General features: G+C 45.3%; 1 protein-coding gene across 1 annotated transcript in view; it reads right to left on the reverse strand.

Moving 5' to 3' along the window:
• SIN3A (SIN3 transcription regulator family member A) overlaps positions 1–25,226 on the reverse strand; it is a 30,074-nt gene extending 4,848 nt beyond the window's left edge. The window contains exons 1-16 of the mRNA XM_008933805.4: positions 25,172–25,226; positions 18,387–18,608; positions 16,768–16,944; positions 15,291–15,397; positions 14,515–14,797; positions 12,322–12,573; positions 11,486–11,638; positions 10,468–10,626; positions 9,116–9,205; positions 7,615–7,733; positions 5,169–5,379; positions 4,478–4,594; positions 2,997–3,235; positions 1,630–1,813; positions 874–1,447; positions 199–368 (exon numbers count right to left, since the gene is read on the reverse strand). Coding sequence (XP_008932053.3) covers positions 199–368; positions 874–1,447; positions 1,630–1,813; positions 2,997–3,235; positions 4,478–4,594; positions 5,169–5,379; positions 7,615–7,733; positions 9,116–9,205; positions 10,468–10,626; positions 11,486–11,638; positions 12,322–12,573; positions 14,515–14,797; positions 15,291–15,397; positions 16,768–16,944; positions 18,387–18,575 — 3,024 coding nt within the window. The 5' untranslated portion in view covers positions 18,576–18,608; positions 25,172–25,226. The remainder of the gene's footprint in view (positions 1–198; positions 369–873; positions 1,448–1,629; positions 1,814–2,996; positions 3,236–4,477; positions 4,595–5,168; positions 5,380–7,614; positions 7,734–9,115; positions 9,206–10,467; positions 10,627–11,485; positions 11,639–12,321; positions 12,574–14,514; positions 14,798–15,290; positions 15,398–16,767; positions 16,945–18,386; positions 18,609–25,171) is intronic.
• Positions 25,227–25,280: the final 54 nt, after the last annotated feature.

Below are 25,280 nucleotides of genomic sequence, written 5' to 3' on the forward strand. Positions count from 1 at the left end.
ATTCTCAATAATCTAAATGGATCAGAAATTACCTTCTGCCATGTCTCTACATGACGGTTAAAAACCACCTTGAATCTACCTGCTTACCCCTGAAATCCTCCATTTAGGCATACAACACTCTGCCTCCAGCGTGCAGAAAACAACCTGTCTGCTTCCTCCACCCCGCCCCACCTACTTCCCAGGCTTTGCTGCAGTCACCTGTCGAACGATGCTCTGGATCAGCTTGTCCATGGTGAAGGCGATGTAGGCGTGGATGGTGAACATCTCGCGCAGGGAGTCCTCGTACTGCGACGAGTCCATGTTCCCGTCCAGGAGGTTGCGCACCATGTCCAGGAAGGCCGGGTAATAATCCTCAACATCAATGTCCACTGCAACAGGAGAGAAGGGGAGAGATGAACATAACCACCCCCCCAAGAAGGGTTGCTCTGAGTTTTGGTCCTCAGGTGACCCATTCAAGTTGAAGAGTTACTGGAATAGGGTTAAACTTGTCTTTTATGAACACAATTAACTCCTAAGGCCACAGTTCTTTCCTTAATCTCTCACTTTCTACCCTAGCCTCCTCCATGAGGTCTTTATTTCTGAAAGACTTTTTAAGAAAAGTTTTTAGTTAGGAAGCTTGAAAGATACTTTTGGTATGTAAGTGTAAAATGAAAGCTTTTATGAAATAACTGCTGCATATTATCCTTCTGCTATTCAAGTCCCATGTTCCCCATATCTTCCCATCTTCCTAGTGCTGCCCAGGGATAAGAAAAGAGAACCCCCAATCTTTAAGGGTCACTGCTGTCACATGCCTGAAGACACCAAACAAGCCCTGTTACCACGCTACAAACAGAAGCACCTTTCTCCCCCAGCCTTCCATCAGAAGTCACTCACTGGGGTCCTTCAGTCGCAGCTGGATGGCAGGACTGTCACTCTTGTCTCGCTTTATGCCCAGCACTTCCCTCTCCCACTCCCGTTCCCGCGTCTCCTCCTCGATCTGCCGCTCGGCCTGGGTGCAGATCCGCAGCAGCCGCAAGCACAGGATCTGGTGCAGCCTCATGAAGATGTACCAGTTGCTGTTAACGTAGAAGAGGTTGTAGACCTCATCCATGCCCCGCAGCTTCTGGGCCGTCGTGTTGTTGAACATCAGCTTGGTTTTGGGAGGACTGCCCCCAACGCCGTTGTGCTTTTTTGCAGCCCCAGTAGCTTCATCCACATCCATTTCCTCTTCTTCCTCCTCTTCCACATCTGAGAGTTCGCCTCGCTGAGCAAACAGCAGGTCTGGAATGAAGTGATACATGATCTGCTTGATTTTGTACTTGTCCTCTTTCTGGATTCCTGTCTGCCGCTTCACGTGGTGGATGATGAGAGAGGCAGCATCTTCCAGGATCTGCTTGTCTTCGTAGGCTAGCGAGAGGTGTGGGCCCGTGGCGACTCCAGCATTGTCTTCTGAAGCCTGCTCTTGCCTCTACAAAGGAGAAATACAGCACAGAAATCAGCCTAAATCACCTCTCTCCATCCAAGAGCCTTTCAGAAAGCTCTGCCAGTGAACAGACTTCCTCCCTCATCGGGCAGCGAGGAACAGGAACTGAAACTGCACTAGCAAAGTACATAAGCTTGAGGGAAGGAAACTCTTGGTGACTATCTTACCTCATCATAGATGCTTTCAATCTCATTGAGAAGACTCTTTGACCTCAGGACCTTGGTATCATTCTGCTTGAAGTTGATGCCCTGGTGGTCCAAGGATTTCAGGTAATACTTCTCATTCTGCTCTCGCCAGACTTTATTAAATCCTCTCTGGGCTTCTCGCCACTCTTCCTCTTTCATCTTTAACCTTGGATTGAGAAAACAAGGGTGAGCTAAGAGGTGAGTATGTCAGAAAAACCCAGGCCCATGGCTCCTGGTGAGTGTTGAGAAGAGCTGAACTGCTGATGAAATGGGCAAGAATGAAAGACATCTCAAAGAAAGGAGGTTTACACCTGGACATGCTCTCTGGAGAAAGAATTCTGTTTCTTTTTTCACATCCAAGTAAAACCACCTAAACAAAGTAGCCCTGCTGTCCACAGTAGGGAGAGGGGATAAAGGGACAGAAAAGCCAAAAGAGTTGGTCCTGGTCTCTCAGAAATCTCCAGGAAGTCATGTAGCTCCAGCTGTGGAACAGGAGCAGCTTAGTTTGGATGATGAACAAAGCACAGACACCTGAGTGTCCTGGGAATGGACTCCTGAACCTCGACTCAGTATCCCAAGCAAAGCATCCCTGACTCAGTTCAAGAAGAGTGTCCTTGCAGTAGGGTGGAAAAACTAGGACCTAGGTATCTCAGGAAGGTTGCTACCCCCAGGCTCCAGAATCCCAAACACAAGACCAACAGTCCCACAGAGACAAAAAGTGACCGAGAAAGAGTATCTACTGCTCACACATCTCCTCAAGCTGCCCCAAGGAGTTGCAGCATCCACTCCCTTTTCTTAACTGAGGAAGGGGAGATTGACAACAGAAACAGGACTGGGAATCTGAGGGTAGCACAGCCACCATGATCTGAGCCCACAGCCATGGGACTGGAAAGGGATCTCATTTAGCCCTAGGACACTCCACACAGTACAGTTTCCTTATCTTACACATGGTGCTGACACTGGGGAAGAAACAAGGTTTAAGAGGAGACAACAAAAGCTCTATATCTTTCCAGTTGAGCTGTAAGGGGTTTTTTCAGAAGGGTAAAATCCTCTTTCTAGGTGATTATTATGGAGTACACCAACTGACCAGAACATACATGAACTTCTTAATTTCACATAGAATCACAGAATAGTTTGGGTTGGGAGGGATCTGAAAGCTCATCTCATTCCAGTGGCCTTTAACACTTCCAGGGATGGGGCAGCAACAACCCTTCAGGGCACATTTACAGCCTCGTGGAGGTCACACCCCTTAGGGGCAGAAATCAGCCACTTTTCCATAGATTTGGGCCACATATGGTGTGTCACCCTTTGGAAGAGCACCTGGGGCAGGGTGCCAGGGCAGTCAGTACCTTTTCAGCACAATGGGAACAGCCACGGATGGGTTCTTCCGAAGCCCATCGATGATGTCGGCGGCTTTGTCAGCATATATCCTCTGGAGAGCCTTGCGGTGGATCACCTCCGAGGTGCCCCCCAGGGTGTTGTCCAGCCGGAATTTGGCCTGCTCCTCGGCAGACAAGCGCGACAGTTTCTTCTGGATTGCCTCGAGAACGCGGATGGTTGCCAGGTTGGTCTCCAAGACAACATCCAGCTGGAGAGAACAGCGCATTAGCCATCGTTGAATAGACAAAACATGATACTGCACGGAGGCAAACATTCAAGTGACATGAAACAAGAAGCCGTGCCTGTTTAACAAGGTGTACTAGAGCACTTTTGTGTTCAGCTGCTCTAAAATAATCCAATTATATTTTATCTGCTACCTAGATAATACTGCATAAGAATTTAAAGGCTGCCAGAATTATACTGTTCGGAAATTACATTTTCCAGCTGGAAATAGAACACAACTGACAGTTAGTCTACAAAAGGATGTACCAAATCTGAGTGGATTCAGGTAACTGCCAAGCTAACTTCCACTTCCAGTCAAGGTGTCAGTCATTTAACATCCTGAATGTATCGTTTTTCTGATGATTACAGGGGAATGCATGTTCTCATGCACTGAGTGGGCAGGATGAACAGAAAATATGCAGTGTGATAAACTGAGAAAATGATTCGAGCTAATTAAGAGAAAACAGTGTAAGGTCAATATGACCTGGAGAGAAAAGAAAAACAAGTCGTAAAACTTAATTGGGCCCCTACACCTTGTGTAGGATTTATAATGAGAGAATTTTGTTTAGTTAGCTAGATAATAGCACCTTTCTTAAAATTTATAACTTTGTATAGATAACAAGGGAACATCTGCTGAAAGTCTGATTTAACAATATATTATGGATGCTTATAGATAACATTCTTGTTAAGAAATATCTGTGGAATGTCTGACCTAACAATGTGTAATGTTTATACTCACGTACCTAACAGTGTATAATGTTTATACTTATGTATAATGAATATTCATGTAGTAGCTGGAAATAAATGTAGAACAAATGTCTTCTTCGGGTGTGACAGGTGTTGGGAGTTGTTGAACCCCTTCCCTGATCACCCAGTGCTGAATTTGCTTTTATCATATAATAAAATTCTGATTGGAAATTGCCCGACTGGGTTTCTATTTCTCACATGCAGCAATTCCATGCTGGCCATTCAACAATTTAATGTGGAGTGGGGGTGAACCAAGAGCTCCAAGAAAAAGTGAGGGGCAGCGATGGCAACTTAGTGGTTATGCAGCCACTGCTTCTTGCATTAAGGGAACACAAGCTTTTATGCCTAAAACTTTTTATTGTAACAGACACAATAAAAAGAGATTCTAAGATGTGGCATTAAAGCTATCCTTACATCAAGCTCATTAGCTGTTCACAGAACAGAGCTTTCTGAGACATCAATCAAGGAGAAAACAATTTACCTCGAAACGTTCATCCTCACACCTGTAGATGTGCTCTTCGTATTGTGTCTTCTTGGAGCTCACAAATGTGGAGTCTTCAGACCAGGATGGGAAGGAGACCCAGGTGTCATTCAAAACCTTTGAGGGAGACAGAGGGAGAACAAGAGTCATGGTCAATGTTCCAAGGGAGCCATTTAGTGGGTTTTTTTCCAGCTGCTTATCAATGCTCCATGCAACCCTTTCACAAACACCACTGGAGAGGAGCTGATGCCAACCATCAAAGCCACCTGGGTATCCCAACTCCCAGCCAGTTTCCAGCATAACCCAATTCCTAGACTGACGCCTCGCCCTGTGCAATAGGTTCTGGATATGATCCAGATATTTGGAGGAGTGACACTAGGAATACCTTGGGTGTGCTCACCTCGGGCTGTGACACGTACCATGATGATCCCGAGCCAGGATGGTGCTGCCCACACACACCCGGGTGCAGGAGTAGCATGGATCAGTGCTGGATCAGTGCTAAGCAGGCAGCTGCCTGGTCCCAGCTCCATGCCCAGCACCACCAGACACCCTAACATCCCCAAGAACCTTTCCAACACTGCGCAGGGATACAAAATAACCCCCCCCATCCTGTTCCGTTTTGCTCGCCCTTGCTCCAACCCTTTGAAAAGGCTGTGAAGAGCCTTCCTCTGCCACACAATTCCCACCTTACCTCTTTGCACAGCGGAGTCCGCCCCGTGCACTTGGGTTGCTGGTAGCTCTTGGGCAAGGCTCGGTAGCTGGAGCCCAGCCTCTTACAGGAGGCATAGTCTATCTCCATGGCAATCCCCTCAGTAGCCCGTTCCTTTGGATACGTCTCCATGTGAACAGACTCTTTATACCCCAGGAAGTTTTTAAACCAAGTGAACAATTCTGGGAATTTCCTAAAAATAAGAGGAACGAAGTGAAAAATGAGCTGAGTAGAAATCAAACAGTGCTGAGCTGTGATGCTGAACTGATTGCTACAGACAGTGCCCAAGACACCCTTCTGAATTATCAGTATGATGAGAGAGGACTCTCTCTGCTCAATCCCACTTCCACAGAGCCTGACCAGGTGGGAAGCAGGAACCTGTTGTTGATCAGGTGGTGGACTGCTCTCTTGGTGCAACTAGGGTGCTTTAGGATTAGTGTCAAGCAAGGAAAAGCAGCCAGAGCTTTCGCTGCAAGGAGTGCACTCATGGCAGGGTCACATCTGGGTCTCCCAAACTACCCCTGTACTAAACTTATGCCAGATGCCTAGTTGTTTGCCAATGGTTTGGACCTTAAACCAGACCATTCCTTTCCAAAAAGCAGTGAGAAACAACTGAAAAGAGATTCTGTACCTACACAGCAAAAGGTTTCAGTGCTGAGCAATTGCTTCAACCAGACTACACAGAGAAGCACAAATCATGGAGAAGCCTTTATCTGCAAGGCCCAAGTTTGCCTGTTTGTAAAGTTTCCTGAAGAGTTTATTAGTCTAAAATACTGCATTTGTTCAAATCCGCTCATGCAAAGCTCCAGCAATACAAGGAATTGAACCTGTTCCTGAGGCTAATTGAATCACTGCTTATTCACTGCAAAAGATAATGTCCAACTCCAGAATAAAAAAAGCTGTATTTTACCTTCCCCAATGCAAATATTCATCCCTAGAGTTAGGAGCACAGGCAGTAGATGGGAGAAATACAGATTTACCTTTTTTTGTCAAATACTGCACCTTACCTAAAGGTAATATCCTGCTGATGCCTGACTAACTCCAGTGGAGGTATGGAGCAAGTGGAAGCTCCTTGGGGCAGTTTCTTTGCACAGTGTCAGAGACTGAAATAGTTAATGATTTATGCATTCCAGGAGTTTGCAGGTTTTGACTTTAGTCCTAAAAAGGCAAGGAGATGCCTCAGGTGGACTAAGCCCTAAAAAGGCAAGGAGATGCCTCAGGTGGACTAAGTCCTAAAAAGGCAAGGAGATGCCTCAGGTGGACTAAGTCCTAAAAAGGCAAGGAGATGCCTGAGGTGGAGTAAGCCCTAAAAAGGCAAGGAGATGCCTGAGGTGGACTAAGCCCTAAAAGGGCAAGGAGATGCCTCAGGTGGACTAAGCCCTAAAAAGGCAAGGAGATGCCTGAGGTGGAGTAAGCCCTAAAAAGGCAAGGAGATGCCTGAGGTGGACTAAGCCCTAAAAGGGCAAGGAGATGCCTCAGGTGGACTAAGCCCTAAAAAGGCAAGGAGATGCCTCAGGTGGACTAAGCCCTAAAAAGGCAAGGAGTTGCCTCAGAGGGGCTAAGCCCTAAAAGGCAAGAAGACACCTCAGGTGGCCAGTCTCACCCCCCAAAAGTTATCTCTATGTTACATTGTTTTATGACAACACCCAAACTGCTAGCATGCTTGTTGATACAGAGTTGTTAAAATAAACCTTGTCAGTATATGTTTTCAAACACCGGTTATTCAGTGTCGTTTCACTCTAATCCACCCCAAGGGAATTATTGATAAAAACCTGGGTTATTCCCCCTCCCTTTTTCTGGGGCGGGTCATAACACACAGCAGCCACTGTAATAGGGTCCTGAACCCAATTTATGTTGCTACTGCCTTCTCCCTTGGAACCAGGAACTCAATTCACAGGCAAAAGGAACATTAATCCTGCTGCCCAAAGTTGATGAGAGGATATCAGTTGGTTTTGGACGATTAGTAAGAGTTGTTCTGTACAGTATTGACAATCATGGAAGTCATAGTTCCTATTTAAACCATTGTGTTCCTTAACATTTTTGGCTTCACGACAGAATTCAGCCACTTTTTGGAAACTTCAGTGAGTTTACATCAGCACTCTGGTTTTTCTGAGGGATATTTCCTATATAATTAGGTAATCAGTCTTTTCTCAGATGACACAGTCTGTAATTCCAGAGGAAGAAACTGCAATAATAAGCTGCTAAATAATTTCCTTTGTTCTTCTTGAAAAGGAAGAAACACAGCAAGCAACTTCTCTTGCGTGCTGCCTGTCAAGACACAGCTGGGAATCCCTCTCTCTCAGATAAGGAATACGAAAGGGCAGCGCAGAAGACCATGGAAATCAGTGTTTCTTTCCTGGCTCCACAACAGAAACAGACCAAGAAGATTAACCTTCTTGCCTTGTGTAGGGAAAGGGGTTGGACTTACCCGAGGAATGGAGAAACCAACTGCACGAGCTCAGCCCTGGAGATAACCTCCTGGTTGAAAATAACCAGGCAGCGGAGGAAGTTTTCATACGCTTCTGTGCTACGCAGAGCTTTGCGGACCTAAAGGAGAGGGGAAAAGAGGAAAAGAGTAGCTGTCAGGGTGAGATCAAACAGGGTGAGAAGCAGGAGACCTGGATTTGACACTGTGCTTCTCACTGTTGCACACAAATCTTTAAGTGAGCTAAACATAGAGAACTTGCCCTGCAAATAGGGCCAGATGAACTGGTCCTGATGAAAGCCACTCCCATGCTGGGGATCCCCTGCAACGTCAGCTCTGGGGCATTACTCTAAGGAAGGAGTTGCAAATGAAGAATTAAGTCCTACAAAGAACCCCTAACAGCTGGATGACAAAACTGTGGACAACATCAGTCACAGCTGCAGCATCACAAACCCACCCAGGCTGCCTTTAAACTCCAGAGAACATTTCAAGTAGGGAGCAGAGGTATGAGACCTGTGCCCTGGGTAACACCTCTCCAGCCTCTGCCTGCTTCCAGCTTGGGTTATCACAGACAATCCTGCTTCTGTAACCCTGCTCTTCACAGAATGAGGAAACCAAACTATCCATCCCAACACCATTACCTTTCCCATGGGAACAGTTGGATCTATGCATCAGACTGAGATCTATCATTATTAAGAGATTCATCATTACGGCTACAATTCCACAGCATGGCTTTCTAGGTTTACTCATGTTAACACCTACACATCCTCCAGGCAATAAATTTGTTCCAGGTTACCATTACCTAGTCTCCAGTACACTGCAAAATTCACCACATCATCAGGGAGCAACCAAGACTGTCATCGACACATGAATATTACTTGAAAAGATTGTTTTAAGATCATTCTATACTCCCCTCTGAGCTATAAGGAAATGTATGGACATCTTAGAGAAGACACCAAGGTACCACTTGGAAACATCCCATGTTTCCTTCACTCGTTCTGTGTGCTAAGTCAGCAACAGGTAACAACTGTGCAATTAATTAGATTAATATCTCAGGGGAAAAAAAAAACCCCAACCCAATGTAAATGTGAATTAGCTGCTTTGTAAACTGAGCTCCCCCACTGCAGGCAGGTGGTTGTGGATGGGTACAAGCTGTGCCAACACAGTAAGACATGCCATGCACATCATCAACTGTACAGCGATTTCATAAAGGGGAAAACAATTTGGAGTGTGGGTTACAGTAAAAAAATTCCCATTCCTGCAAAGAAACTGCAGCAGCAGCGGTTGGAAAGCTGGAGAAGGAGCTTTGGGGAAAAGACATATGTAAAAAATTCCATCAGTTTTTAAAAATTGACTTAGAGGTCACAGGATACATCTGAGGTCAAGCTGAGAAATGTTATCAGGGTGGTGTAAACCTCACATACTTCACTGTGATAAAAATCCAGATGTATACAAACAAAGGACATACACCAATGACATGCAACCTCTGCACCCCATTTGTCACCTTCTCAAAGAAGAGAGATTCTGTCCCCACACCATGCTTGCTGGCTTCTGCCAGAGACTGGTCTTTTAAACCAAGCAGCTTCGGTTTCTTCTGTTAAGACAAAAAAGAAGGGCAAGAAAAAAATAAGAGGGGTGTTCAGCAAGTTGAGATCATTTGATTATCTATCACAAATGGGTGTCAGCTTCCTGACCCCATCATGTGCTTTCAAATAAAAGAAAGTTTGCTTTTTTTGGAAGGAAACAACTATTAAAACTTGTGCTACAAGTTATTAATAAGTAGCATGCAACTCCAAATATTTGTAATATTCTGTTGCACTCTTTTCTGTAACTAGCTGATTGAAACAATCACACTACACCATATCTTATTTTTCTAACTAGTTTGCAAAACTACCAGAATAAATGTTTTTTCCTATCACTCATCCAGTTCTGTAAGTCTTACACCTCCACAGAATTATTATAATGTTTTTCTCTCTTGCATTCCACTTCAAGATCCTTTATTTTCCCTATACCAGCCCTGCCCTCTCCATCCTCAGAAAGCTGCCCCCAAAACATGTTTTGTTTTGCTGCTCTTGATTTGAAGAGGAGGAGAAAGGACAGAAGGGGACATAAATCACTGGATTTAAATGATACAATTATGCCTGCTAATGTTTTTCATCACAAAGCAAGATATACTGCCCTCAAATAAAGCAGGCAAACTTATCCTTCATGCATAAACACGAAGCCACCTGGCCACAGGACCATTTTTGTTACACTACAAAGCCTCACTGCTCTCACAAATCGTGTGTCATTTGAAAAGGGCAAACTCTGCTGAGAGAATAATCATTCATCATTGTATTAAAAGGTTTATCACTGGAAAGATGAGCAATCATGATTCCACTGCATCTGCTCCAAGTTCTACTACAACAAAGCTTTCAGGCACACTTTTATCTTTTCCTCAGCTGTTCTTTTCCTACATGCCTTAGGAATATTTGCTACAAATTTTGGACAAGTTTATTTTGTGGTATTATTGACACTTGTCTCCACATACCACAACTCCCCCTCATTAAACACTGCTAATAGAAGTATGTATTCCTAATAAAGTGGTGAAAGCCCTATTTTCTCAAGCCATTAAAGTAACTATTCCCACCCTCAGGCACAGGTAACACCACCAGATTGAAAAAATCAGAGGCAAAGGCTTGTGCTTGGAAACAAGGACTTGCAAAAGCTTCCTTTAAAAGAACAAGCATTAGTTTCCAAGTTCTCAAGCTGCAGCCTAGACCACAAAAATCACAAGGACTTGGAAAACACATCTTGCTCTGCCACAGCCTCCTGGGACAGACAGATGGATGCTGAAGGAGAAGCACACACTCTTACCTTCACGGGAGGGGTTGCTCCAGTCCCTGGGTGCCGTCGGATCTGACAGCCGTTCTGGTTGGGTCTTTGCTGCTTGTTGTTGAGCTGTGGCTTCTTCACTGTGCCCCCGTGATCATTCCTGACAGATTCCACTTTCTCTGCAGTTGTCTTACTCAACAGCTTGTTTAGAGACAAACCCATAAGACCATTAGGGCCAAGTTCCACCCAAAATCAGAGAATCACACAATGGTTTGGACGGGAAAGGATCTTAACGATCATTCAAGTTCCAGCCCCCTGCCATGTCAAAGACACCTTTCACTAGACCAGGCTGCTCAGAGCACCATTCAACCTGACCTTGGTCACTTCCCTGGATGGGGCAGCCACAGCTTCTCTGGATAAGCTGTGCCAGGGCCTCACCACCCTCACAGGGAAGAATTCTTTTCTAATATCTAACCCAAACCTACTCTCTTTTAGTTTTAATCCGTTTCCCCTTATCCTCTTGTAAAAAGTCTGTCTACATCTTTCTTTTAGGCACCCTTCAGGTACTGGAAGGCTACAGTTAGGTGATCCCTAAGTCTTCTCTTTTCCAGGCTGAACAATCCAAATTCTCTCAGCCTTTCCTCACAGAAGGGCTGCTCCATCCCTCTAATCATCTTGGTGGTCTCCTCTGGACTCACTCTGACAAGTCAATGTCCTTCCTGTGCTGGGGACCCCAGAGCTGGATGCAGCACTGCAGGTGAGGTCTGCTGCTCCTCCAAGCTCTAGATGACCATGTATTTTACTGCAGTTACAGAAGTCTTAGAATAAAATCCTTTTAGGCAAAGGAATTGCATTCAAAATAGAGGTTATTTAAAAGACAAGTTACAGCCAGAAAACAGCTATCCTGCTGATCTCATTCCCACATTCACTACAAGATCACTCCAAAAAAACCCCAAAACAGAACCCAAGAAACAAACAGCAAAAGCACATTTTTCTGAACTCTGGCTACATACAGACCAGTTTTCACTAGGTATTTTAGCCTATCTCCAAGACTACTCACCACAGAGCTGTTAGCATCAGGCAGGAACTGCCCAAATTCCGAGAGCAGATCCTCCTGGTTCTTGAAGAGGCGAGCCACCTGTGCATACACCTCCTGCTCTGTCAGGGCCGGCGTGTAGTTCCCTCCTGCCTCCTTGGCATTACGCTGCTCCTTCTGCCAGAGGAAAGAGAAGTGTCAGAAGAAAGGATGCACAAACTATTTAAGTGACAAAGAAAAAATAAACAAACCCTTGGTGATACAAAGAATGAAACAACAAAGGTCTGGGCATCTTATGTAAACCATCATACTATGTTAATAGTATGATTCTTATATATTCTAAATACCTTCAGTTATATATACTATAAAATGTATACTAAATGCCCAACTGGCCCTGGACTAGTAGGACACTCATCAAGGAAGGGTTTTTTTTGCTTTTAACATAGAGCTACAGCCACGTTGTCTCTTCCTGACACATACTCATGGAAATACACCAAATCCAGTTTTTAAACAGGCATTTCAGAGATTTCCAAACAAGGATTAGGAACTCAAATCTATTACTTCATGCTGCTACATAATCTTTTAACTTGCAAGGATTCTGCTTAGTTTAAGCAGAATGCAAGACCAGGCTGGACAGGGCTTGCAGCAACCTGATCTAGGGGAAAGTGTCTCTGTTTATGGCAAAGGGTTGGACCAGATGATCTTTAAGGTCCCTTCCAACCCAAACCACTCTATGATCACTTGCTGGCCACTGGTAATTCAGCAGAAGACCCAAATGCAAGTTTTGGACAGACACAGTTACCTCCCCAAGGCAGAGAAACAACCACACGTAGACCCAAATCCGTATTTTTAACACTCACCTGATACGTATGGAGGATCTCCAGGAAGGCTTTGTAGATGTCTGGCTGTCCCTGGAACCGATTCTTGATTTTGTTGACATAGTTGATGGCATGATTAAACTCCACGGGCTGATTGTTCTGCAGGGATGGTGTGGTTCCCAGAGAGATTGTCACGGGCGTGTGAGGTTGGACCGGCGGCGAGCGTGGTGATGCGTACGGCGGAATTGGGGGAGTTTGCTGGCTGGCAGGAGTATGTGCCTGCAACTGCGATGGCTGAGAAGAAAACAAACTGTTTTAGAAACTAGCAGCTTGCTTTATGTTTGGGATAAAGGCCCTTTTAAATCCACTTACGGACAGATAAATATTTACTGGGCCAGCAAAGACTAAACCGCATCAGGAAGACAAAACACCAGGACCGTTCAAGCTGCTGTAATTAAGCTGATTTCCCTTGTTAATTCCTTTGGACTGAAACCTGACAAGAGACACAAAATACCTCAAAAATTTAACAGAGCCATAATGTATAGGTATGGCTTGCTCCAACGCTAAGTTATTTTGCCCCTAGTGAAGAATTCTGGAATGTATAAAGGCAACAGCAAGGGAAAACTGGAATTTCTTGACACAAAGAGCAGACAGCAAGTAATTCTTTTGAAAACTCCTAACAGTGTCTTTTGGACACCAAACAGCCAGGGGAAATTTAGTTTTGAGCTGGTAATTTTAAATGAAAATGGAAGTACTTATCCCCTTCATCTTTTAAATTTCAAAACTTGTATTACACAGAATTTTCAGGATTGACAGTGTAGACAACTGTCTTAGGACAGCCAGAAATATCCTGTTACAAGGTCCTGCCTTGCTCACCTACGGCTTTACCTGCCTGGTAGGGACATTACCTCACTATTTAGCCTGTCCCTCAGGTTCATTTTAAAGTTTCAGCAAAGATAGTTCAACTTTTTGCAGGCTGATGGGGAGAAAATCCACTTATCCCATGGTGCTAAGGAAGAGACTGCTAGCTCTTCACTGAGAGCATGTAATACTTCTTTGGAAAAAATACTGGAAATCTGGCACAGCTAAGTTCATTCTGAAATGATTTGCAGTTTCCAACTTTGCAAACCTCTTACCACGTTTGTTTTTTTTTTTGCCATTTCTGAACAGGAGGTTGCACGTCCCCACAATGTTTGTCCAGAGATCAGCTAGCTGCCACATTCTAAATCCTGCTGCTTTCTAACTGCATATTCTCCCCCTTTTTTTTTTTGTTTTCCAGCCAACTGTTAGCTAAGTGTGCAGTTTGGGGATTAACCCTTGAAACTTAAGAGATTCTTTCCCTACCTAAGACTCTGAAATATTGCTGCATTTTGAGGTTAAAATCCATGATATTTTATCTAGAGCAATCTCCTTGAATGCCTATTATCATATTCTGTTTCCAGTCAGGTAAAATACACCCTTTGGACAGTAGCATCTGGATTACATCTAAACCAGAGTCAAATTCCCTTTGTTATTGAAAGGTCTCTGTTTTGGGCACACACACCAATACCAACAGTCAACATCATGGTCATCTTGCCTAAATTCTTGCCCTTTAGATGTTGCCTGCACCCATCCAGCTGATGTCTGAATCATAGTCTAGTCCAACTCCTTTACAAAAATGATCCAATCTGAAAACAAGACTTCAAGCAACACAGAAGCCATTAAATAACAAATCAAGGTTTCCTAAAGGCTTAATTGCCCCAGGCATTTGAAAGCATACACACACTTTCACACCAAAAGGAACATCTTCATCACAACCTCTGTTTTATGAGGAATTTCTTGGGACTTCAGTTATTCTAAGACAACATACACACAAGTAGGCAGTTAATGTGTTCCCAGTGCTTTTAACTACGAACCTTTTTCCCAGCGTTGCTGAATCCCTTCCTGAATAACATGTGTACCATTTACCAGATGCTCTGAGTGTCCTTCAGTTCTCCACTGACAGCAACGAGGCTTTTCCAAACCGTTAATATTTGCAAAAGTTTATTTGAATTGCTATCCAATTACCTATGACTGCATCTTGAAGTTGGAAAATGAGGAACTAATACGACAGCAGAAGCAGAACGTGTGGAAGTTCACAAATACCACAGAAGAGCAGCGTGGAAGTTAATTTTTCACTCTCTAGCTCCACACCAGCTTCAGCTGGAGGCAGCAGGTTCCCTGTGCTATCAGTGTAGGTCACCCAAAGCCTCTCACCTTGCTGATTTTGGCAGGTGTGGGCTGCGGCGCCGGCTGTGCTGGTGTCGGGGTCGACTGCGCTGAAGGCTGCGATGGATGCTGCGGCTGGGGCTGTGGCTGGGGCTGCAGGCCATGAGTGGGGATCTGGTGAACCTGCCCCGGGGTTGTCACGTTCACCATATCATTGGTCTGCACCTCAATCTTGTAACCAGGTGGCAAGAAGGTGTTGAAACCCATGATCAGGTCTGGGTGGCCCTTGAAGAGCTGCGATACGCGGCTGATCACTCCCGGAGTGTCGATACTGAGGAGGGAACAAGGTAACAACCTCATCATCCTCTGGGACCTTTCAGTGGGACAAAGTTCTCCACATAGGAATTCTCCATTAGGTTTTCTCCCTTATTACCTTTAACCCATGAAACAATGCAAAACTGATTCCTATAAGCACATCGCTGAACTAAAGAGTGATATTAACATTATTTTATTAGCTCAGCCAGCATTTTATAATCTACAAGATCTAGTTCCAAGTCTGACCATTATTAATGGGCAGACAACCAGACAGCCAGATGAATCAGCTATCAAGGCTGAACTTGTGAACTCCCACTCTATGCAGAGATTTCGTATAAATGAAGGGATGCATTTAATTTTTAGAAAATAAAGCACACAATTGCTTTTATATCATTGTCCAGGTGCATTAATCTGCACACAAAAGACAGAATTTAGCTCCTGCCCTGTACTCCCATGTCCACGTACGCTCTTTCTAACCTGGAAGGAAGAAGCAAAATGCAGCTCATTACCTTTGAGACTTAAATTCCTTCATAATATCCAAGAAATCATTGTAGACCTGTGGCTGGCTACCAAACTGCAGCTTCACCTGGTCAAGGTAAGATAATGCATCCTCCACCTGGAGACAGACCAGATGGGTTATATTAGCAGAGAAGTCTTGATTTCACCTCCCATTGTTCTGTAAAACGTGTTATTTGAAACACAGCTGTCAGCCCTGAGCCTGGGCAAGAATTAAGGAGCAAAAAGCTCGTGAGCCTGGTTAGTGAGTAAGAGGTACTCACTCCCCACTCCTGCCCACGAGATAAAACTGTACCAAAAAGAGACAAAAAGGGGGGGAAAAAAAGCAACAGATATCAGCAGAATTACTCAGAGAAAAACATATTCCAAATTTACCATCACTGAAGTGACTGCTAGGACAAACAGAACTAGACTGAGTATTTTTCCTGCATTCATATGTGGAAATTATTATGGAAGTCTAAGAATAAGCTGAAAGTGGAAATGAGATATTCAGTGCAGTAGATGCCTGCCAGGTACATGCTTGCACTTCTCTCAAAAAGCCAGACATTTCATTTCGACATAGAAAGGTTTCGAAAATGGCAACTGTGGGCGGTAAATGGTTTTACACCTCAAACAGCAAGAAGTTTATGAACTGTTCGTGTACCAACACCAAATTTTCAGAGGTACTGAAAGAACAGTCACATCCTAATGCGAGAGCTCTGGGTCTCAGTGCCCCAGCCAGCCCACATGCTCGGCAGCTGCACACAGGACCTCTCTGAAATGTCTGAAATGAAACAACAGCAAAGGAATAAAGACTCATGTATAGCCCCAATCTTGCATTACCAAAGGATTTTCCATGGATTTCACTGGGAGAAAGAACTACTCTTTTAGAAACTGTTTTGAGAGCTCTGTAGAAATGAAGTGTCCCACATTCAGCAAAAGGGTTCCACCAAAACCAGAAAAGACTCACAACAATATTTGGAAGAGACTAAGAAACGGGCATCAATTGATATGTATGTGCCTTCTCCAAATGTGGCTACTTACAAGGGTTATTTTTGGTGGACTTTTCTTCTTGTTTAAGGATTTTACAGCATGTAATCTGAGAATAGAGCCTTCCTTACTCCCAAATTACTCCCACACAACCACCCACATATGCCATGTGTTCAGAAAAGCACCAAATGTTTTGGCAATTTAACCCATTCATACAAATACTCTGAGCAATACTTTTTTTCCTTTTCCTTCCTGCCCCAAATCTTTTTCTAGCAAGTCCCATTTTTTTTAATATGGTATTTGCAACAACAAGGTTGCAGCAAAAAGAGAAGTCCATTTCTGCATTCAACAGACTTCCAAACACGAGAAGAATCTACTCCTAGCCAAGAAAGCTTTTAGAAGGTGAGCAGCAGGGAGGTAAAATGGATAGAAAAAGGTCCCTGGCTGCCCAATGATTTAGGGAGAGGTTGTCTTACTTCAGGCAGCACTGCTTGGCCTTACCTTGAGCCTCTGGAACTGCTGCTGGCCCTGCACGGGCACGGCTGGGGGCGTGGGGTGTGTGTGGCTCTGCACCACCTGGCTGCCGTGGGGCTGCACTGGCGCAGGGTGGTGGTGGCCACTGTGGACGGTGGCGATGGCCGGCCCGTGGCTGCTCGAGCTCTGTGGCACGGCTGACACCTGGCAAGACAAAGAGGATGTCAGGTATGGCTATGGCTTTGTGGCAAGAGAGCAGGGTCAGGCCTCCCAGATGCAGAAATACAATTTTAAGGAAGCAGAAGACAGTCAGTTTGTGCTTTAGCCATGACTGCTAATGACCTTGCTTGAAACATAGCTATTATTTTCTTCAGTGAAGACCCAGAGAGACCTAAAAACAAATCAAGACAACTCTCATCCTACACTCCAAACACAGGAGAGCCCTTCCTGCAAACAGGTTCCAAACACGGGTTGTCCCCAGCCTGCACACTCACTGGCTGTCCAGTGACATAAAGGCCAGCAAAAGGAGGATAAAATGTGATTTTTAATCTGACAAGAGTCAAGGTTCTCTCCTTTCCCATCACAAGTACTAATCTGAGTTAATGAATCTTTATGAGTTTCTACACTCTTGACATTCAGTTGGGGAACTGAAAGTCAAATTCTGGCTCTCTGGCATCAGCAGGCTCAAGGGAAAACTCAGCTTGGTATTTCCCCTAGAAAAACAGGGAAAGGAACAGAAGGCATGCGCTTTTGGGTCTCCTTCAAACCTAAAACCAGGAAAGTTTCAATCTGGAAAATCATTTTCACAAACCCAGTTTTCCATTCAAGCCTCTTTTAGATGGGATATACTTTATTTTATCCTCATGAACAAGAAAAGATTCGCTTGCTGATCCGTTCAAGTTCTTTTTAGGAAGCATTACCAGCATCAACACACCCTGTTCCAGCCCCTGCAAGGGTCTGCCTGTAGCTCCTTAGCTCCGTGGCTGCTACTATCACTGTGAACATCCCTTCTACAGAAGCAGGAATGAAGCTGTGTGTAAAATCAGGCACCAGACAGGGAGAGCAGCCCACCAGCAACACGAGTGTGGAAGATGCAACACGCCAGACACATGGCAAAGACAAATATCACACAAACAGCCTTTCCCTGCTCTTTCAGTGAGAGCTATCTCCAGTGCACTCTACGAGGACAATTTTTTCCCTGTTCCCAGCTGCCAGCTCCTTGCAAAGACGGCAAGAGAGGGAAGAGTGCCACCTAATGACTCTGGGGTAATGTTTTCTGAAAAATTTCAATTTCCTTGAAAGTCTTCAATCTACATGCTGATCTAGTCTGTTAAGCTTAAGATCCCCCAAGATACTGTATGTCTGTTTCAAGAACAAAAAAAGAAAAATGCCGGAAAAAAAAAGGAAAAATGGAGGAAAAGCCCTCCACAAACCTGCCTCTGGGATTCAGACAGGGTGTGAGAGAATCATTGGAAGAAACACGTTCAAGAAAGCCAACTTTTTTTGTGAATGAAGCCGAAGTGCTGAAAACGAGACGTGTGATGAGCACATCGCCCAATTCGGTTTTTTTAAGGAAACCCTGGTTTACTAAAATAAAACTTTGTCTCAAATACAGAATTCTGTGGCTGAGGGATGAGCACACGCACCTGGTAGCTGGGAGTTACCGAGTACTGGATCCCCGTGGCAGACTGCATGGTCTCCGAAACCGCCTCATAGACCGGCGGGGCCGGGGCGAGCACGCGGTGCTGGTGTGGGAAAGCTTCGGTGCTGCTGGTGATACGTCTCTGCTGCGACGCATACACAGGTGACTCCTGCTCGTCCAATCGCCGCTTCATTCTGCACTCATGCTCGGCAAGCACTACAGAAACCTGTTACAAACAGAGCAGTTAGCACAGAAGGGATCGACCCCTCGCTCCCTTCCGGGTGCTGAGACCGCCGCGAGCGGGCAGGGCGAGTTTCTGTCCGTTCAGGTACCGGTATCTTGAGATGGGAAAGTGGAATTAAAGATTCAGCTTTCAGCACAAAACAAAAAAAATGCAATCGTGTCTTATCACGAAAAGTAGGGCCTTACTGTCATATTTTCAAAGTTAACGGTTTCTTCAGTCTCACTTAAAGGATATTGCTCACATGGGGCATCTTAAACACACGCAGACCTCAAGCAACGCAGACCTCATGAATGCAGTGTTTGAACACAACAGACTGGGAAAGGATGTGTTACCTACACACATTTTATACTGAAAACAGAAAAAAAACCCTCCTGGACAGTCCAGATAGAATGACAGACAGCTGTGAGAGATGCTTTCAAACGTGGGAGGAAGGAGGCAAAAAGTAGGGTGTGCACTCAGATTCTGAAGTCACTTGCGAAGCCCCAAAGAGTTCTGCATTTAATACACACAGGTAACTTCAGGGAAAGTCACAGGTCCACTACCCCAGGAGTATTTTGGATACCACATGCCACACACCTGTGGTCCTGCCAGCACCCTGGCCACACTCAGCAGCACCAAGCCAAGGCGTGTAAAAGGGAGCAGCGCTAGCAGGCACAGTGGTTGGATTCCTGCATGCCTGCCAGGGGTGCCAATAAGCACAGATCAGCAGCTCTCTCACCTACTCCCCAGTATTTTTCTTCATGTTCCTGCCCTACTCCGAGCTGGTTTTATGCAACTTCATTTCACCCCAAATCTGACAGGTCATTCTGCCACTGTCCTGCTCCAAAAGGACCCACGAATTCTTGGCTCTGTTGGACTTAACTACACATCTACTCTTTCCTGCAAGCAAATTCCAGTGCTGTTTTCTGTCCATTAACAGTTATTGCCATCCTGTTCATCAAAGCACAGGCAGCCTATTAGGGTGTTTGAGGGACAGAAAACAGAGTGAAATCCACCCCCGTCTTCTGCTTCAGGACCTTCCCAAACCAAGGCCTTTTCAGTTTGGTGCAGTTAAACACATTCACTGCTAAGGCAAACACATGGATAAACAACAGGGAACGAGATTCCCCCCCAGATTAATGGTACAACAGCCAACTAAGCCAAACCACATCAACCAAGTCAGGACAGCTCTTCACAGTCTAAATCTGTCACCAAAAATAATTTACTAATGTCTCAGTGCATGTCAAATATGGAAACAGGAATCAGCAGGACAGAGGTGCAAAATGGATCAAGTTGGGCTTGAGGACAGAGGTGCAGAATGGATAAGCTGGGCTTGAGAACACACGCCTTCATGGAAGGGTTTCCCCCTCTGTGCATTAAAAAATCGATCATGGAAAAATCTGGATTGGAAAGGACCTTAAAGACCATCTTGTTCTAACCCCCTGCCAGGGGAAGGGACACCTTCCACTGTCCCAAGTTGCTTCAAGCTCCGTCCAACCTGGCCTTGAACACTTCCAGGGAGGAAGCAGCCACGGTGGGCAACCTGTGCCAGGGCCTCCCCACCCTCACAGGGAAGAATTTCTTCCCAGCATCCAATCTAAACCCTCTCTACTAGTCCCTCCTTTCACTTGGATGGAGTAGGACAAGAAAGATGATGACTTAATTTCTTTTTGAAGTTACTCCTCAAGTCTTGAGGACTCAGGAGTCCTCAAAATTACTTGGCAGGTTGCAGGCAGAGGCAGGGGACTCCTTGCCCCAAGTAAGGGGGAAAGCTCACTAACTGCATCTTATTTACAAGTTAAAAACCCCAGGTAGGCCTGACCTCCAGCATACACTCAGCAAGCAAAGCAGCACACTCCAGAAGCACACTTTGCTAATGGTACCTGCACTGGTTGTCTTTTCTACTGGTCACTGCTGATAAATGAAGAGCCAGGCAGGTTAACGTGGAGCTACTCCCTCAGGCACAGCCCACATTTAGCTTTGCAAAAACACAGTTTTATGCTAATAAGGCTGGGACTAAACTGAGCAAATCTGGACACATACCAGCCTCCCACCAGCAGAGCTGGCCAAGATTTTGCATGACAATGGCTGACTGCATGAGTAAAGTCTGGGTAAAGCTTTGGTGGCAGCTATTTATAACCCACTCACCAACTGTGGACACCCTTCTGCCTAAACACTGTCCCCTCAGCCAGTCCTTACACTTGCTTTTGATCTCCCAGGCTGGGTCACCCCTTACACTTTCAAGATACATGTATAGATACATGTGGTGTGGTGGCTGTTCAGCGTCCCACCCTTGGGTCTCACTTTCCAAAGCAACACTACACATGTCTTCCTTCAGATGGACTAACCAACCTCTAAAGCACAGGCTGTTTGAGGGCAGAAGATGGCTGGAAGACTCACGTGCTCTCCTGAGGATTAAAATGCCACCTAGGCTACCTGAAGAGACTTTTCCCCATGAAGCCATCAAAATTCTCAGCCTGTGAGGCTGTGGGAATCATGCTAGCACCAAGGATCCATCACCACACACACAGCAGCAGCATGAACATCAGTTTTTGAAGCTCCTGATTCTTGCAGACCAAGTGTAGAATCTTCCAAAAACCCAGCTTACTGTATGGTTGATATTAAAACTTCTGTTAAGTGAAAATTATAGCACATGTAGGTTTGTCTTCCCACTGAATTCCACTCACCTTCACCAACTGAGCTTGGACTCTGCTTCTGTCTAAGCACTGGACCAACTTCAGTGGTGAAGTTTTGTATTATAGTCAATATAGAGTAAATATTACAGGTAATTGTCAATAGCACTAGTCAATCTTCCTAGATAACATCATGCTGAACTCCTACCAAGAGTCTGCATCCACTGGCTCACAGCAAACCAGTACTTACTGAAGATTGCTAACTGACAGGCTTTATTAATGAGAGCAGAGATGATCTTGAAGCTTTGCTGTACCTAGACAAAGACTAGTGATGACAACTCTGCATCCACGACCACCCAAACTCTACAGAGAGGGGAAAGCAAACCAGCACCAGAGCAGTGATTCATCTGCACCCTGCAGATGGAATTATAATGCTGAATGTTCCCAAAGTGCATTCATTTCCTCACTGAAGTCCAGCTGATTTTGACCTGGCATCTCCCACTGATCTCCTCTGCTCAAAAGCTGGAGAGATCTGCTGTGCAGCAAGTCCTACCCCTCCTACAGTCCACCAGCCTGCTGAGGAAGGAAGGTGGAAATGAAACCCAAGACTAGACATGTAATTTTGAACTGATTTAGCCAAAGCCTGATGCTCAAAGGGGCAGTTCCGCCCACTTCCACTCACTGTGACAACTGATTTCTCTCAGCTTCCTAAACGATGGCAAAGCCCAGCTACAGGAGAGACTTGTATCAGGCATTTTCCCTCCAGATTACAAGTACTTCGCTTATGTTGTCATCTCAGAAATGCTGCACACACCACTGGCATCCCCTTATGGACTTTGACGTGAAGATTTAGAGAGCCCCCAATTCACACTGCACCATCTGTGATCTTAATTTGGGGGTGGAAAAAAAGAAAAAAGCCCCCAGATTACAGCAAGGACTGAAAGTAAGCCACAAAATTCAGGGACTTTCCTTCATTAGAAGCATTAACAGGAGGCATGTAGGAGACAAAGTAAAGAACTGCATCCCCTTCCTCCAGTATCATTTCTACCCAAACTCCCTTTTAACTCCACTTACAGCACACTACATTCTGCCTAGGGGAGAATGAAAACTATAGGGTTTTTTTCTTTTCTGAGGTTTTTACTGTTCCCCTTCACAGGAAAAGGATGCTGCATAGGAACACTCCTAGATCTTCCCACCTGTGCCACCTCCCAGCTCACCAGCTCCATGCTACAGGTAAGATGCATTAGGCAGACACACATAGGATCCTCGGCTGGTAAAGTAAGGAAAAAATTGAGAAAATGTACGTTGGGTCTCATTAACATCTCCAGAATTATGCAACTCTACACTGCCAACTTCATCAGAGGGTTTCCCCATCCATCTGCCTCACACAAGCCAGTGGGACCAAAAGGCAAGTGGAGCACATCCCTTTCCCTCTGGTACTGAGGAAAGGAGTGGCAGTACTGACACAGAAAGAGAAGGAACAAAGCGGGGACAATGCTGGATTCAGCTGGTGGAGCACTGCAGGGCTCTCCCACTGCCCGCTCACTGCTCCATGGCAGCATCAGAGGCACGAGAGCCCAGGTACTCCCCTCTTCCCTCACAAAACTGCCTCTCTGGTGGCAGCTCCACTCCACAGCTTTTTACCACATAATATCCCCAAAATCTCCATTACTTCTATTTCGGGTTTTCCCTGAAGCAAGGTCTTCTGGTGTTACAGATCAGCTAGTAAAGTAAAAAGAAAGGCAAATAGAGACTAGGAAGAAAGCAAAACGGGAAGGTGTGCTGCCTCAGCACCTGCTGGAACTCCAACACACCTGTGGATGAACACCATCTTCACCAACAAGTTGTAAAAGAGTACTGGAGAGGATTTTGGTCCCTGTGGAGCAAGGACCCCTCTGAAAAAGGGCACGGAAACCACAGAGCTGTAGGGGATGCGTTTAACACGTGAGGGCTTTTTAAAAGTTCTTTCCTTTAGAAGGAGAAAGGACTCAAAAGCCAGGAACAGCAAGTGTAAGTCTCACCTCTGAGCCTGGAACAGCCACGGATATCTTGCAGGACATGTCACCCGCAGGATTATACGGGAGCACATCACAGTGCCTGCTGGAAAGCAGCCAGCTCAGGTTCCGGCGGCGCTAACCCAGCCACACGACTTCCACGACATGACCCAGCTTGTTCAGCAATCGCTCCTGTACTTTTCTGCACGGTGCCACACAGCCCATATCCCCTGCCTGTACCACGGGGATAACACTACGGAGACCACGACCACAGTGTCATTCCAAAATGAAATGAGAAGCATCCCCAGGAAGAAAGTGCTGGAAAAGCACTACGTGAAGCTTTTGGAGGAGTTAGGAGAATGTTCTGCAAGGTGACACGGTGACAGCTGTGCCAGTGCTCACCACGAGGCAGGTGGGACACAAATAAACCCCACTCGCCTCTGTCCAGACGGGTAACAAGTTGGTAAGGCACTGATCCGTGCTTTGCCAAAAAATGGCCTGGGTGTCAAACCTCAGTGCACAAACACGATCCAAACTGAGCTCTACAGATCTCAGAGCATTGTTTTGCCCTGTTCCCTGACTGCATCTTCCCCATGCACAGAGAAAATGAACAGAACAGTTTCATTCATCCAAATAAAAAGAGACAAGATCCCATGGGGTTGGAAAAGAGCAACACATCCCCAAAAGCACACCACGGGCTGAAGTGACAACTATTATGGGGCTCTTCCTGCTCCAGCTCTAACAGCCACAAAAGTTTTCCAATGCTGGAGAAGACCAGAACAGCAATCTGGACAGAAAACGATTCATAAATCCTGGAAACGTAAATGATCTGCCTGCCAATTCCAACACGATGCTCCCAGCTCCAAGACCCACGTGTGCCAGGAGCCTTGTGCAGAGGGCTCCCACGGCAATCCCAGCTCAGGCCAGGGGGAAAGCATCCCCTTCCCCACGCTGCTCACAAAAGCAGCCTAAACCATCCAGAGTTTCCCCAAACTTGGGCAAATTAGAGCCATTTTGCTTCGGTGAAAGATCACATTGAAGCAACTCAAACAAATTAATGCTGAGACCACGTGTCTTCAGCAGAAGGTGGGAGGGATGAGGACGAGATACGCTGGGGTGAGAAAGCAGAGTTTCCTTTTGCAAAGAGCGCACCAGTGTGAAAAACTGCTAACTTCACCTGGTCAGGGAAAAAAAGACCCTGAAAAGTGTTTTTCTGTCCAGCACAGACTGACACCAGGCTGCCAAGATACTTTTATGTGATGAAGGAATTTTTACAGGTGCTTTAAAATTACTATATTAAAATAAAATGCCGTTCTAATTGAAAATACTGTACTGTTAATCCTATAGAATAATGTATACCTCTCTGAAACTGTATTTTCTTAAATAATTGCAAGTTAGGAAGATTGCAGTGCAGATAGATTTGTACTGAATTAAGTTGGGCATTTCTCACTCGTTTACTGACCCCACACCTTTTAGCACAACTGAAAGTGCCAAGTTAGAAGAAAAACATGAGGTGTTAGGTCAGCCTTAAGCTAGGCTTTAGCACACAGCCCAGGTTTAGATTCCTCTGGACAGCGTGGGAGATTGAAAATCCAGGCACAGCTCAAGATGCCATTGATAATTAGTTTAAAATAGTGCTGAAACAAGTTATTTTGCCCTATTTCAGTGGTGCAAATAAACTGATTTCTTTTGGGATGTAACCTTGCCACCCGTGCACTGAACACATGTATAGTTGCACAAATAACAACTATTAAAACTCATTCTGTACCCAGGCCAGGAAAAGGCAGAAAAAACAGGATTCAGTTAAGTAGACACCAAGCACGCTCATACTTTTAAAGCTGCCTGAACTTCACCAGCCTCCTGCTATCAAAAAAAAAAAAACCCTTAAGTTTTTTGTACATCTACAATAGCCTGAAGAATTAAAAAGGCGATAAAATACCAAGAGCAAGTGTCTGGCAAGTTCAAGGCACAGAATGGAGAGGATGTGCAGAGAGATACAGCTCGCTATTAAAATCCCTGGAAAATTAACGGGTGCACGAGGAGCTCTC

Source organism: Manacus vitellinus, unplaced genomic scaffold (assembly GCF_001715985.3).
Source record: "Manacus vitellinus isolate BGI_N305 unplaced genomic scaffold, ASM171598v3 scaffold_53_pilon, whole genome shotgun sequence".
Lineage (NCBI taxonomy): Eukaryota > Metazoa > Chordata > Aves > Passeriformes > Pipridae > Manacus > Manacus vitellinus.